The following is a 16,254-nucleotide window of genomic DNA, read 5'->3' on the forward strand; positions in this document are numbered from 1 at the left end:
CCTTGAATACTTAAAATAGTTGGTCATTCTCACTGAGGTCAGCAGAAGTTGCTTCTGCTTTAGACTCATAAATGCTTCTGGCATCTTATTTTTTTTTTCTTTTAAAAAATTTTTATTTTATAAATAGTGACAGTTACTACAAAGCTGCCAAATTCTTCCCTGTCCTATGCATCTCTTCCTTCCATTCCTACTGCTCTACCCTGCCTCGGGCCCCACTGCCTCAGGCCTGGATGAATCTGAGGAGGTCCTCTGGGGTCTTCCTGCTTCTCATCTCAATAGTCAGAGCTGATGTCCCAACCCCATTCCAAATACTTGGCCTGATATTGGAGGCCCCACCCTCTCAGTCTTATTTCCTACCATTCTCCTCCATGGACGGCCTGATGCTCCACCCAAATAGGAAAGTGAGACAATTAACATTCCCTAGGCCCGGGGAGGTGGCTCACACCTGTAATCCCAGTACTTTGGGAGGCCGAGGTGGGCGGATCACCTGAGGTCAGGAATTTGAGACCAGCCTGGCCAACACGGTGAAACCCCATCTCTACTAAAAACACAAAAATTAGCTGGGCGTGGTGGCACACACCTGTAGTCCCAGCTACTTGGGAGGCTGAGGGAGGAGAATCACTTGAACCTGGGAGGCAGAGGTTGCAGTGAGCTGAGATCATAGCACTGCACTCCTGCCTGGGCGACAGAATGAGAGACTCTGTCTCAAAACAAAAAACAAAAAATCATACACACAAAAAAACATTCCCCGTGTATGCCCCCAGCTTTCCCTGCACTGTGGCTCTATGCTCACGCTTCTCCTTCACTATGCTGCCGGTGCCCTGCCACAGAACAGAAACCCCATTGCCCATTCACATCAGGCCCATTGTCCTTCGGAAGAGTTAGCCTGGGCAGCGTAATTTCTCCCTCCTCTGAACATTTAGCCTTCTGCATATAGAACATCCACTATGATTCTCTCCTCATCCTGGTTTATAAAGAGTGATTTTCCTCTCTATCAGTTGTTTCAGAAAAATTATCAAAATAAAAATGTTCACAAAAGTCAAATACTAAAGTACAGGAACTCCAGGGCCCGCACACTCTTGACCATTATGCTCTCCAGCTTCTCAACATACACACTTCCAAATGGCAAATTCCTTAACAGAAAAAAGGCAGGGACAAAGACATTTCCTTCTCTTCTCCACATCACTTGGCATATCTGTTTTATCAAAAACTTTGTATTGAATGTATGAATGAATAAAACTCTCCACCCTATATCATGTCAACAGGCTTTTACTCTTCTTATCAGAAAGTGCCTCCAGTTACACCACAGCCATTTTCTTTGAATTTATAAAATATGACATGTATTTAACTGGCGCGAATGCCAACAGATCACAGTAAAGACACTACCAAAAAAACTCCTATCCTCGATCTCTCTCTTGTCACCTACAAGAGGACCTTAAACATCCTCTCATGCGTTTAATAAGGTATCAAGTGTAATAAGGTATCAAGTGTAGCACCTGCAGTATTAGGTCAGCACGTGTATTCTGGAGTGTGGGTTCAAACCTTGACTCCACCAACTACTTCTGGTGTGACTTTTGGAAAATTACTAATCTCTCTGAGCCATGACCTTGGCTCAGAGAGATCAGTAATTTATAAAGTTCATATTAATAATAACACCAATCTCATTGGCCTGTTCTGAAAATGCAAATGAAACAATCTTTGGAAAGTGTTTAATACAGTATCTGACATATACCAAATACTCAATAAATTTTAGCTATTATTATCATTGAGGTTGGGCAGGGTTCTGTGAAACATGGCCTCTAGTGGCAAAGTAAGAATAGCTTGCAAGCCTTGAATACTTAGAATAGTTGGTCATTCTCATTGTGGTCACTGGAAGTTGCTTCTGCTTTGGACTCATAAATGCTTCTGACATCTTTTTTTTTTTTTTTTTTTTGGAGACAGAGTCCTGCTCTGTCGCCCAGGCTGGAGTGCAGTGGTGTGATCTCGGCTCACTGCAAGCTCCACCTCCCGGGTTCACACCATTCTCCTGCCTCAGCCTCCTGAGTAGCTGGGACTACAGGCGCCCGCCACCACGCCTGGCTAATTTTTTGTATTTTTTAGGACAGACAGGGTTTCCCCATGTTAGCCAGGATGGTCTCCATCTCCTGACCTCGTGATCCACCTGCCTCAGCCTCCCAAAGTGCTGGGATTACAGGCAGGAGCCACCGTGCCCGGCGCTTCTGGTATCTTATTTTTTTTTTTCCTTTTAAAATATTTTTATTTTATAAATAGGGACAGGATCTCACTATGTCACCTAGGCTGATCTCAAACTTCTGCCCCCAAGCAATCCTCCCGCCTTGGCCTCCCAAAGTGCTGAGATTACAGGTGTGAGCCACTGTGGCCAGCCTGGTCTCTTAAGCTTCCTGTTTCATGCATTCGATTTAATTGTGGTCATTGCTTATTAGCATTTTTTGGAGACTTAGCTATGTAACATTTTTTGAAAGCTGTTACATACAGACTTGGATTATTTTCATAGAATATTGCCAAAAGGGTGTAGTGAACAGCAATCATGTTGGCTTTTCAAGTGTGTATTTATTTTTTCATGAAAACTTTTTTTAATTCCAAAAAATGCAACATACTTCAAATCAGTGCTTGGTGCTTTAGTGAAGAGCCATGCCAAATAACACAGCTGGCTTATATGAATTACAATCACATATGTAATTCTTCTGTTCAATTCAGGTTGAGGAAGCCAGTAAAACTTTACCGCTTTTGATACTTGTATTTAGCATATAGGAGTCTAGAGTAAGATACTTCCAGATTTGGGGGGTTGTATTTTTTAGGATGAAATGAGCATAAATGGATGGGTTAACCATTTGCAGAATGCTACTATATAAAGATGTTTGCAAATTTTCGTTATAAAGGCTTGACAAGATGCCCAATGCACTTAAGATAATGACCATCTAGGCTCAGGATTGAAAAATAACTGAAGAGATGTAACCCAATAAACTTGTGTGAACAAAATATTTGTTACTGGCTGGCACGGTGGCTCACGCCTGTAATCCCAGCACTTTGGGAGTCTGAGGTGGGTGGATCATGAGGTCAGGAGAATGAGACCATCCTGGCTAAAACGGTGAAACCCTGTCTCTACTAAAAATACAAAAACTTAGCTGGGCGTGGTGGTGGGTGCCTGTAGTCTCAGCTACTCGGGAGGCTGAGGCATGAGAATGACACGAACCCGGGAGGTGGAGCTTGCAGTGAGCCAAGATCATGCCACTGCACTCCAGCCTGGGCAACAGAGTGAGAGCCTGTGTCAAAAAAAAAAAAAAAAAAAAAATTTGTTACTGGGTGAGTGTCTTCATAGAGGTGAAGTAAAAAAGATTTTCCTCTGTCCAAGGAACAGCGTTCTGTGATCAGCTGGCAAAAGTATTCTGCTCTACCTGGGAGACATATTTTTATACCAGAACTATCACAGTTCAATGACATGTCACATTCAAGGTTAGCCAGGACTCTGAGCTCTGACTCTGCCCATTGGGCCTCCCACGCAAACTGTCTCACAGCAGAAGGGATACAGTGACCAGCTTCTGGCTTAAGCGTCAGCGTCTTTTGACTTCAGTTAAAGAAAATCAGTCCCTAAGTTGAGCCAACTCAAATTAGTTTACAATCAAAAATCAATTTTCTACTGGAAAAGTGGTAGAAACAGCCTAGGAGTCAATGTCACAAAGAGTGGGTGTGAATCCTGGTTCTGCCACTCACTAGCCTTGACTAAACTACTTCACTTCTGTGCCTTATCATCCATGCTTTCATCATCCATATGTGGGTATAACAGCGACTCCCCCTCCTTTACGTTGTGCAGATAAAAACTTACATCAGATAAGGCACTTAATAAATTACAGCTCTGCAGTGACCCACTTCCACCTGAAACCCCTGAAACACTGTGTGAGCAGTGGGTAATCGTCCCTCTCTGACATAGTTTTGAAAACCATTTTTCTTATTTAAAAGTAATACATTCTCGCTGCAGAAAAATTGCAAAGCAAAAAAAAAAGTACAAAGAATTGGGGAAAAAGAGGTTTTTTTTGGCATATTTCTAACATTCTGGCATATTTCATTTCAGCTGTTTTGCTATGTTTATTTTATAACATATTTTTAGAATATTTACAAAATATTTAAAAAGTGCAAAGAAGAAAAGCAAATACCATCAACTCTACTACCCAGAGCCAATCAATTCTATTATATTGGCATATTTCCTTCCAATGTTTAGCCTAGGCATTTAAAAAATGTAACTGACTGATCATGGCCAGGCTGGAATCCTCTTTTTCAGATTAATGTGATACATTTCTATGACTCACATTTCTCTTTTAATGAAACATTACTTACTGTTTTTACCATCTTTAAGAGTCATGTTTCTGGTATAAGAGATATTCAGTCTTCTTCCACTGCTAGATGAAAATGGAGAGAATTGATCTAGAAAAAATTTAAAATTCAGTTAACAAATTTATGAGTATCAAGCCTATGAAATTTACACCTTACAAAAGAAAACATAAAATGCCAAGTTCTGGCTGGGCACGGTGGCTCACACCTGTAATCCCAGCACTTTGGGAGGCCGAGGCAGGCGGATCACGAGGTCAGGAGATCGAGATCATCCTAGCTAACAGGGTGAAACCCCGTCTCTACTGAAAATACAAAAATATTAGCCGGGCGTGGTAAAGGGCGCCTGTAGTCCCAGCTACTCGGGAGGCTGAGGCAGGAGACTGGCGTGAATCCGGGAGGCGGAGCTTGCAGTGAGCCGAGATCGTGCCACTGCACTGGATCCAGCCTGGGCGACAGAGCGAGACTCCATCTCAAAAAAAAAAAAAATGCAAGTCCTAAACTGGCAACTCAGATGTGCTTTTTTTGTTCTTCTTGTTGTTTTAAGTTTAAAGGGATACTTTTGTTTACATCTTATGAAATTTCATATGAAAAATTCTAGCTTCTATTGAAGAATCTGAATATTTGTAACCTAAACTCTAATCTCACAGTGGCATAAACTGTACCACAGTCACCCCCTTTTGATGGGGCAAATTCATTCCAGGTCACCAAAGTCTCTTCTACTCACTATTTTTCTTTCACCTGGCCGCTTTTACTCTTTTATGTTGTTGGCGCAGCCCTTACAGGCTTTTTTTTTTTTTTGAGACGAGTCTTGTTCTGTCACCCAGGATGGAGGGCAGTGGCATGATCTTGGCTCACTGCAACCTCCACCTCCTGGGTTCAAGTGATTCTCCTGCCTCAGCCTCCTGAGTAGCTGGGGTTACAGGTGTGTGCCACCACAGTCGGCTAATTTTTGTATTTCTAGTGGAGACGGGGTTTCACCATGTTGACCAGGCTGGTCTCAAACTCCTGACCTTAAGGGATCCACCCGCCCTGGGCCTCTCAAAGTGTTGGGATTACAGGCGTGAGCCACCGTGCCTGGCCCCTTATAGGCATTTGGGTGTATATCCTCTATTGGACAATATCCAGGAGCTTCAGCATAGCTAAGCTGACGCAATTTATTCTGAACCTCGTATCTGTACCAATTATAAACTTCTAAAAGGAAGGTCACAGTAAGAGAACACTCCATTCTAAAAATGTTAAGTTCAGGCTCAGGAATACCACATGGGACATATTTAGATGCATTTTCATTCAATGTAAAAGGATAAAATGAGGATAGAGCACAAATCTTCTAAAGATGTAGTTTTCAGGACTTAAAACATTTTACATTTTAAGCTTTCAATACAGCTATCTTGAATGAATCTAAATGAATTTAGAAATTAAAGATTCTAATGATAGGATCCTATAATAATACGGGTTCAGTATCACTTATCCAAAATGCTTAGGACCAGAAGTGTTTTGAATTTCAGATTTTTTTTTTTTTTTTTGGATTTTGGATTATTTGCATTATATTTAACTGGCTTAGCATCCCTGATCCAAGTATCTGGAATCTGAAATGTTCCAATGAGCATTTCCTTTGAGCATCATGTTAGTGCTGAAAAAGCTTCCGATTCTGGAGCATTTTGGATTTGGGGATTTGGGATGCTCAAACTGTATAGGGTAATATAATAATTACCAATAAAAGAGAAAAATAGATTAGATTTTTAAAAATTCTATTTGCTCCGAAAGTTAGAGCTAGCCTGAAATGCAAAAAGTATGTGAGAGCTGAGATTTTGTATCAATTTAAAGGGCAGAACTTTTTTTTTTTAATACTTTAAGTTCTAGGGTACATGTGCACAATGTGCAGGTTTGTTACATATGTATACATGCACCATGTTGGTGTGCTGCACCCATTAACTCGTCACTTACATTAGGTATATCTCCTAACGCTATCCCTCCCCCCTCCCCCCACCCCACGACAGGCCCTGGTGTGTGATGTTCCCCACCCAGTGTCCAAATGATCTCATTGTTCAATTCCCACCTATGAGTGAGAACATGCGGTGTTTGGTTTAAGGGCAGAACTTTCTAATGGAGAACTGACTGAAACTATAAGCTACCTGATGAGGTAATGAAATTCCAGTTTCCCAAGGTGTTAGGAAGAAGTTGGGCAACAGCTTAGTGGGTGTGCTGGGGTAGGGATGCAATGCATATGTGTGGTAGCCAGGATGAACCCCGCTATGGCCCTTCCTATGCTTGGATTCTATGACACTATGAAGCCTCTAGGTAGACATTCAATCACAGGATGGAAAAAGCGGAAGTAATTCAACAATAAGTCATGGGTAACGCTAGGGAATCTAAGTCTCCAGTCTTAGATTGTCTTGAGACTCTGGGACAAAGGGAGTTGCTACAGGTACAGAGGACAAAACAAAGTAGGGCTATGAGGAGTGGAGAACACCCAAAAGAAGTGATAAGAAATTAGTGTAGGATGTGGAGAGAACAAGCGCTTGACTGAAAAAGAGATCCATTTCTTTTTTTTTTTTTTAAGATGAAGTCTCGCCCTGTTGTCTAGGCTGGAGTGCAGTGGCGCGATCTCGGTTCACTGCAACCTCCGCCTCCCGGGTTCAAGCGATTCTCTTGTCTCAGCCTCCTGATTAGCTGGGACTACAGGCGCGTGCCACCACACTGGGCTTATTTTTTGTATTTTTAGTAGAGACGGGGTTTCACCATGTTAGCCAGGATGGTCTTGATCTCCTGACATCATGATCCGCCCGCCCTGGCCTTCTAAAGTGCTGGGATCACAGGCACATGCCACCACGCCCAGCTAATCTTTTGTATTTTTAGTACAGACGGGGTTTCACTGTGTTAGCCAGGATGGTCTTGATCTGACTTCATGATCCACCTGCCCTGGCCTCACAAAGTGCTGGGATTACAGACGTGAGCCACCGCGCCTGGCCAAAGAGATCCATTTCTACAATGTTAGGTGATTAGTTACACTCCAGTTAACAGGTTAAATAGTGTTTATGGGTGCATCCATGGTAAGTGAAAAGCTTTCCTTCATATTAAAAAACACATCTGCAAAGAATGGTGTCAGTCACTGAGAGGCGAAAAGAGAGGCAAGGGTGCCATACAGAAAGAAAAGCATGTTCAATGACGATCTGCAAAACTTAACAAGCAGAGGAAAGAGAAAAGCCTTCCATACCGTGTGCCTGAAGAGTGAAAGCGTCGGTCATGGCTTTCTCCTTGAGGATGAGACCCAGGGCTGCCTGGCATAAAGACTCTTTGGTTGCAGCCTTCTGACTGAGCAACAACTGTTTGTGGTGTTGAGGGATGAAATCAGTGTGCACGTTCCCAGCTTCAAACTCTGGGTGGCCAGACAGGTTGAGTAAGAAGTCAATGTTGGTGTGCAGTCCAACAATCTAGGAAGAGAATAAAGCCCCAGTTCCTGCTGAGTGGGGAAAACAATATGTTCAGAAAACCATCTGCTCTTTTTATCTAAGTATTTTCTACTGTGAACAACTCTTAGGAAAAATTAAAAACCTACTAAGGCACCATGTGGCAACAGGACAACTCTCAGGAAAAAAAACACAAAAAACCATCTCACTATCACTATGTCCATCCACTATTACTATATCCATCTGGACTTGACACTCAAAATTACATTTTAATATGACAAAAGAGGATGCTGGAAATACCGAGGCACTTACTTGACTCAGATTAGGAACATAATAAATGTTAAGAAACATAAATGAAATTCATTTGCAAGGTATTGAAGACTTGCTGCTCAGAACACTTCCACAGAATAGGAAGACTGCAAACAGCAAGCTGGATTGCTATACTGGGGAGAGGATAGGATTAAATGACCTCAAAAGAGCTTCCTTCCAACAATAAAATCCAAATTTTATATACCGATACAAAAATTTTAAAAGGTATAAAATTAACCCAAATACACCAATAAATGGGATCAAAAGTAAAACCAGCTATCTGAGCTTTGGGTTCATTCATTCACTCATCCATTCCTTCATTCATTTAACAGCCATTTCCTGAGCATCTCTTAAGTGCCAGGCTCTGATCCAGGCACTGGGGACATAGTGAGGAACAAAATGTATGATGTCCCTGCCTTCACAGTCTCTGCTTACATTCTAGGGCAACAAGTAACAATATCTGTAAACAGGTATTAAATATAATGTCACATGCTATGAAGAAAATGAAGGCTGGCTAAGAGGATAAAGAATAACAAAAGGTCATACTTTAAATGGGGCAACCTGGGAAAGGGCTCAGAGCAGGAGAGCTGGGTAGTCAGGAGGGAGCCCTGCAATCATGTGGGGGAAGAACATTCTGGAAGATTGGACAGGAATGCATGGCTCCACGCTGAGTGAGTCTCAGAAGCGGTGAGGCGGCCAGTGTGGTTGGAACCACAGAGACCAGAGCTTTGATCAATTATTAACAATAACAAGTTGAATAACTGGGTTAATAAATCCTTCTATGAGCCAAATCAATGTGGTATGGGACTTTCTGCACCAAGGAAATTAATGTTCTACAGAAAAATAACAAACTCTATTAAAGGGATGAAACTGAACATAATTATTTTACTTTAGAGAAAAATTACTGGACTGCAGGCACACTGGGTAGCGAAAACAACATTCAGGAAAACATCTGCTTTTATTTCCTAAGTATTTTCTACTGTGGACAGCTCTTAGGAAAAATAAAAAACCTATGAAGGTACCATGTATAGCTGGCCTTATCTACAGAGTGAATAGGATTTCACCGAAGCATAGCACTGACACTAACAATTTTACTTCTGCAATCTTTCTTTTGCAACTGAAATGAAGAAGTCCTCAAACCCTGTTCTGGCCCACGCAAAATTCTCCCATATGAAACTATTTTGTTTGGGCAATTGATGGAAATACAAAATATGCTGACAAGACCAAGGCCCTGCCAAAGACAAAGGCTGACCTCTGGTGCTGACCAAACACATCAAGGTCACTGGCACTGTCTCAGATCACTCACATTGTACTGAAGAAGGCTGTACCTCAGTTTTGTCAATGCCGCCTGGCGATCTGCAGCCCACACGACCAGCTTCGCAATCATGGGGTCATAATGCACGGAAACTTCGTCTCCTGAAATTGAAAACCACGGTAACCTCTTCAAGTCAAAACATGAAGGAATAAAATACAACGAGCAAGACATTTTGTTATGTACATTTCACGCTTAATCCTCATAAACCCCTGCATGATAAATAACATCAACACAAATTTATTCATGAGGACCCTGAGGTTCAGAGGGCTTTGAAAACTCACCAGGTATAACGAGGGTGGGCCACCCAACAGCACCAGGCCCTAACATGGTGATTCAATGGCACACAAGCTGGCTTTCCCTGTCCTATCTTCTTCTGAAGCTTCTTTTCCCTTCTCATGTTCAAAGTCAACACAATCTCCCTCCACCCTCTCACATTCCCCTCATTTCCGCCCTTAGCATTCCCCTCCCTCCACTCTTTCAGTTTCCGCACTAGTCAAGCAAGTTTAATAATTCCTCTGTCCTGCAGGGTTGCTGGGAGGAGTGACAATAAAGTGACAAGTGCTATACCTGGCAAAGCTGATAAACCAATGGCAGCTATCATCACTGGGATGGTTACAGTCCTAGAGAACAAGAATCTGAACCAGGGCGCATTCCACTGGTTAGAAATGGTTCAAGTAGAAAGGATGTGGCGTGTTGAAAAGAATGTTGTTGCAGGGTCTTTCCATGATTTTGGCAGGTCACTTGACCTCTTTGAACCCCAGAGTCCTCATTGATAAGATTAGAGATGCCTACAGGTGGCTCACGCCTGTACTCCCAAGACTTTGGGAGGCTGAGGTAGGCAGATCACAAGGTCAGGAGTTCAAGACCAGCCTGACCAACATAGTGAAACCCTGTCTATACTAAAAATACAAAAAATTAGCCGGGCATGGTGGCGGGTGCCTGTTAATTCCAGCTACTCGGGAGGCTGAGGAAGGAGAATCATTTGAACCTGGGAAGCGGAGGTTGCAGTGAGCCAAAATCATGCCATTGCCCTCCAGCCTGGGTGACAAGAGTGAAACTCCATCTCAGAAAAAAAAAAAAAAAAAAAAAAAAAAGGAAGGAACCGGTGGGGCAAGCAGAGTTAAGACGCTTTGCTAAGTTAAAAAGTCTACTAACTACCAAATCTTGCTGTGGCTTATCCAGAGCTCTCAAAATGCTGCCAATTTATTTTTAAGAAGACCTAAATCCTCATTTTGGCTTTCAGGACACTAGGATTTGCCTTCAACCCATGTCTCCAGTCATGTATTTTCTTACTATTCTTCGAACATACCTTTTTCTCTTTTCTTCACTCTTCATTATACTGTTTAAATCTACCTATCTAAATCCATTCCAGACATCCTCTTAAAAACTTGTCCTGGCCAGGCACGGTGGCTCACCCCTGTAATCCCAGCACTTTGAGAGGCCGAGGTGGGCAGATCACTTGAGGCCAGGAGTTTGAGACCAGCCTAGCCAACATGGTGAAAACCTGTCTCTACTAAAAATACAAAAAAAAAAAAAAAAAATTAGCCAGGCATGGTGGTATACACCTGTAATCCCAGCTACTCGGGAGGCTGAGGCCTGAGAATCACTTAAGTCAGGGAGATAAAGGTTGTAGTGAGCCGAGATCACACCACTGTACTCCAGCCTGGGCACAGAGTGAGACCCTGTCTCAAAAACAAAAACAAAAACAAACAAAAAAACGAACAAACAAAAAACTTGTCCTGATTATATCAGTCTAGCGTGACCTCTTACCCCTGAGAATTGCTATATCCCATCACTGTATAACTTATTTCAGCAACTGAAATTAAGATGACAGGAGACCGTGGAGGCTCAGAGCACTGACTCTGGAGCCAGACTGCCTGGGTCTGAATCTTGGCTCCAAGGATGACCTTGGACAAGTCACTTAACTCTTCTGTGCTTGTTTCCTCATCTAGAAAACACAGATGATAATAACACCTACTCACAGGGTAGTTCTCATGGTGAAAGGAACACAAGTAGAAAAATCACCTAGAGCAGTGCCTGTAAGTAGGAAGTCCTAAATAATCACTAGTTATGACCACTGTTATTAATCATATGCTGAACTGTGATAGCTCTTCCACTGTTTTTTTACTGTAATTTTTTTTATTGTTTAGCTTATACTAAGTTTATGTATTAATTCTCCAACTTGACTTTATGTCCTTTGAAGGCAGTCTGCCTTGTGCATAGCAGATATCAGTCATCTTAAATCATTTTTGGAACAAGGCAAGGTCATAAACAGTACACACAAAATATTTCCTGGTTAGGTTTGACCAAGTACTGCTGAATTTCTAAAAAAGGAGTCAATTGTTTAAAAATACTCATTATTCTTTAAAAATAACAATTCCAGAGGCAAAAAGTAATGGTTACCGAGAAATCACTTAAATTCTTTATTTTAAAATATGCTAGACAGTTCTGTAAGATTCAGGGATAAGAATGTGCCCCAAAACAATAATGTACTAAAAACTTAAAAAGAGTGAGACTTTTCATTTTCTTTCACTTTACCTTGCCGTACTCCAGTTTCAATCCTGGTGGAAGGGTCTGCTCGAGGAGTAGAGAGGTGCACTAATGGGCCAGCCCCAGGCATGAAGTTATTGCCAGGATCTTCTGCGTATATTCTAGCTTCGAAGGCATGGCCCTGCAGAGTTATTTCTTCCTGGCTCAAAGGAATCTTCTCTCCTGCTGCAATCTGGGAATAGGATAGTGTTTCTTATGAAATCCACCGTATAGTGGCTACCAGACTTAGTAAATCAATGGTCTTGCTTTTTTTCTAGGTAAAACGTACATTTAGGTTTTGCAATGCAGCCAAATAAAAACTATTATTTGTCTACTCATTTGAGTATTGGGCAAAACATAAATTAAAAAACAGATGCAGCTTGGCAACAGTCTATCATTTGGGGTATCGGAGTTTTTAAATGGCAAAAGCAGGCAAAGTGATAGCTAACTTACAAATATAAAAATCAGTGTTTGTTCAATATAGTCAAAACCAAAATTTCTTACTGGCAACACACTCTCAGTTTTCATTTAAAACATTAGCACTCAATTCCCAAATCAATTTTTTTTAAAAAATAGTATATTATTAGTGTTTAGGACTAGATTCACAGCCAAGCAAAAAGTGTAGCTGACATTGTCATCCTATGTTGTAATCTTCATCAGTAAGTAGGTGATAAAGCAAAACAGAAAGGGGAAAATGATGGTTTTTCAATTTTGTTATGTTGATATGTACTGCATGATACCAGATTACAAACAGGGTGATCACTATTGTTTGTTGTTACTATAATTATTACTATTTTAGCTATTATGTACCAATACAACAAATCACTCTCTTCAATTAACTAGTATAAATTGGAAATGGCTATTGGAGGACACATTGCACTTTCTCTCTTTACTCTCAAGTTTTTTTCCAAGATGAGAAAATGACAACCTGAGAAAGCAATACAGACACAGGAAAATCTAGACTCTAAGTAACTTAGCATGACATTGAACTAAACCAGTAAGTATAAAACAGAGGCAAAAGTTTCATTTTTCTGAATCTGTAAATATGAAAGATCAGGATGCACAGCAGTTAAGAATGAAAGGAAACGGAACTAAGTTAAATGCCTTTATGGCAGTATATTTTGAAAATACCTCAGGCTCTGCAGCCAGATTGCCTAGGTTCAAATTTTGTCTCTATACTTACTTTGTCATCTAGACAAGTTTCTTAAGCTTTCCGTGCTTCAGAGAAAAGTGTCTGGCACACAGTCAGCACTATGTTACCTATTATCATTCCATCCTTAGGATCTAGAACCAGAAATACCATTTGACCCAGCAATCCCATTACTGGGTATATACCCAAAGGATTATAAATCACTCTACTATAAAGACGCATGCATGTGTATGTTTATTGCAGCACTGTCCACAATAGACTTGGAACTAGTTTTTTAACGTTTTAATAAAGAATTCTGGGTTGGGCATGGTGGCACATGCCTGTAATCCCAGCAATTTGGGAGGCCGAGGCAGGCGGATCACCTGAGGTCAGGAATTCAAGACCAGCCTGGCCAACATGGTGAAACCCGTCTCTACTAAAAACACAAAAATTAGCCGGGCATGGTGGCCACATGCCTGTAATCCCAGCTACATGGGAGGCTGAGGCAGGAGAATCGCTTGAACCCGGGAGGTGGAGGTTGCAGTGAGCTATCACGCCATTGCACTCCAGCCTGGGCAAAAAGAGCAAAACTCTGTCTCTTATGTTCACCTTGACTTGTCTTTGCCTGTCCATTTTCCTCCAAGCTTGGCTTCCACTTGAGCCCAGAAGAGACAGGCCCCAATCATGCCTCTGGGTCTTTGGAGATATGTGCCATTTTAGTTCTCTCAGGCTGACACTGGCTCTCCGGAACCCCTAACCCTGACATTTTTACCAGCTTTCCCTGAACACTGTTAACTATCTGTATCTGCAGCCTGAACCCGGGACACTTACATCAGTCATCGTTCAACCCTTGTTCTAGGAAGGCTTGACTACACAGGCAGGTCCTCGAGCTTAGACTCTTGACTCACCAAATGGTGAGCCCCTTTGTTTTACCTCCGTTTGAAGACCAGATGCCAAATGCCTTGAACTCTATAAACCAGGTCCAGCAGCTTCCCTAAGTTCTAGTGTCCCTCCCCAGATGATAAAAGCTGGCTTCTCTTTCTGAAGAGCCTTGACAAGCTCTTACAAGAAATAAATGGCTGCTGGTTTCCTTAATACCCAAAAGCTTTCTCCTTCCTTAATCCTTAGAAACCTTTTTTTCTCTTATGATTTCCAAAGTCGAAACTCTCTTGATTTACTGCTTCAGAAAAATTATCCTCCTTTTCCTTGAATTCTGGAAATATAAACACTCCTTCCAGAAGTTTCCAAAGCCACTACAGTTTTTCTTGACACTCACTAAAACTTACTAGCTTGCTGTGCCTGGTTTTCATTAACACCCTAGGATACAGAGCCCTAGAAGAACCTTTTGGCTCAATTAAAACCACCAATCACCCCAAGGAACCAACAAAAGGAGTATCATATTATTATCTACAGAAGTTCTGAAAAGATAAAATTACCAAAATAATCAAGACTTTAGCATCACACCATGAAAAAAACAATTTACATGCAGGATACATAAGGAACCAAGAATCCTACCTATATCAGGAATGTCTATATTACTTAACAAATTCTTTTTCATGTTAGGAAAAAGAAGGCTAAAGTAAAATCTATTGTTCTTACGAGAACAAAAACAGACTAAGCTGTGATTAATATTTGAGAAGTACGTTTTGTGGAATTCTGGTTTACACCAGTGCTTCTCAAACTATCCACAGTAAAAGAACAGTCATAAACTTACATGTTTAAAAAATACAGTAGGCATGTCATAGCAATGCCAAAATGCTTTGAAAGTTTCCAAACATTTACTCTGAATGAACATTTACTCATGGGCCAGCAACAGCCATAAATCCGCACTTTACTTGGATCATTCTAGACCATCTCCTTGGCTCTTCATTCCCAACTCTGCCTTAGCTCGTTTCGTCTTGCCTAGTATCTGCCCTGATCTGAAACCGAATGATGGACTGGCCCAGAATGCTGTGGCCTTAGGTAGACCATGAGGCTTTGACCTTGAGGTGATGTGGTTGTGGGCAAGCCCCTGTGACACAATCTCACCTGCTGGCTGCCCGGGCCTGAGGGGAAGTGAATCTGAGTCCCTCAAGTGCCAAAAAAAAAAAGCTACAGCATCAAATGTGGCTTCACTTTTTACCTCCCATCTTCCTGTCCTCATCACAACCACCAAGAACTGAACCCTGTCCAAAATGACACCTGTTTTAGGAGGCCAGAAGGTAGTAACCTATTCTCAAGACTGTTTTTTGTTGTTGTTGTTTGTAATTATAGATTCAGGTGGTACACGTGAATGTTTGCTACATGGGTATTTTGCATAATGCTGGGGTTTTGGCTTCTGCTGAACCCATCACTCAAACAGTGAACATGGTACCATTTAGGTAGTTTTTCAGCCCTCACCTCCCTTCCATCAAGACTGATCTTTTTTTTTTTTTTAAGATGGAGTGCCCAGGCTGGAATGCAGTGGCGCGATCTCGGCTCACTGCAACCTCTGCCTCCTAGGCTCAAGCGATTTTCCTGCCTCAGCCTCCTGAGTACCGGGGACTACAGGCACCCTGCACCATGCCCGGCTAATTTTTGTATTTTTAGTAGAGACAGGGTTTCACCACGTTGGCCAGGCTGGTCTCGAACTCCTGACCTCAGGTGATCCACCTACCTTGGCCTGCCAAAGTGCTGGGACTACAGGCTTGAGCCACCACACTCAGCCAAGGCTGATGTTTAATAGAAAAAATATTCTCACTCTAAGCTGCCACTCCACCAAGTCAGTTCCTGTGATCATCTCAGTAACAGGATGTTCCACTTGCAGCCTTGTATTCATCTCCATGAAATAGAAATTATGTTTCGAGTCCATAATAAACTCCACAGTCCCTAAAAGGTAAAAAACAATGGTCATATTCAATAGTGTATAATCAGTAGCAAACCAAAATCTTCCATGATACATCACATCAAGTTTTACCGCTGCCTTCATTCAATGGTAACACTTTGCATTTCATGAAGAAAACATCTCGCATTTGCAGCAGCATATGAATCTTAGTCAAAAATAGAGAGCTGCATGAAATTTGGCAACGGAAAAGTATATTTGGGGTTGTGAGCAAATGGCAAGCCCAAATTATGAATCCGTTTCAGCTTGTAACAGTGAGAACAAGGGTGGACCACATGTTACTGCCTCAGAGCACCAAGATCCTGGGAGCCTCATACCATGACATCCCATTTCACCCTAACCCCATGGAGAAAAAGAA

At 41.8% G+C, this 16,254-nt stretch overlaps 1 protein-coding gene across 3 annotated transcripts in view; it reads right to left on the minus strand.

Moving 5' to 3' along the window:
• MCCC1 (methylcrotonyl-CoA carboxylase subunit 1) overlaps positions 1 to 16,254 on the minus strand; it is a 75,277-nt gene that overhangs the window by 13,708 nt on the left and 45,315 nt on the right. For all 3 annotated transcript variants that reach the window (XM_002814335.5, XM_063722359.1, XM_063722360.1), the window contains 5 exons: positions 15,756 to 15,883; positions 11,917 to 12,100; positions 9,370 to 9,479; positions 7,562 to 7,778; positions 4,354 to 4,440 (listed from right to left, as the gene is read on the minus strand). In XM_002814335.5, coding sequence (XP_002814381.2) covers positions 4,354 to 4,440; positions 7,562 to 7,778; positions 9,370 to 9,479; positions 11,917 to 12,100; positions 15,756 to 15,883 — 726 coding nt within the window. The remainder of the gene's footprint in view (positions 1 to 4,353; positions 4,441 to 7,561; positions 7,779 to 9,369; positions 9,480 to 11,916; positions 12,101 to 15,755; positions 15,884 to 16,254) is intronic.

The sequence above is a fragment of the Pongo abelii genome, chromosome 2 (assembly GCF_028885655.2).
Source record: "Pongo abelii isolate AG06213 chromosome 2, NHGRI_mPonAbe1-v2.0_pri, whole genome shotgun sequence".
Classification (NCBI taxonomy): domain Eukaryota; kingdom Metazoa; phylum Chordata; class Mammalia; order Primates; family Hominidae; genus Pongo; species Pongo abelii.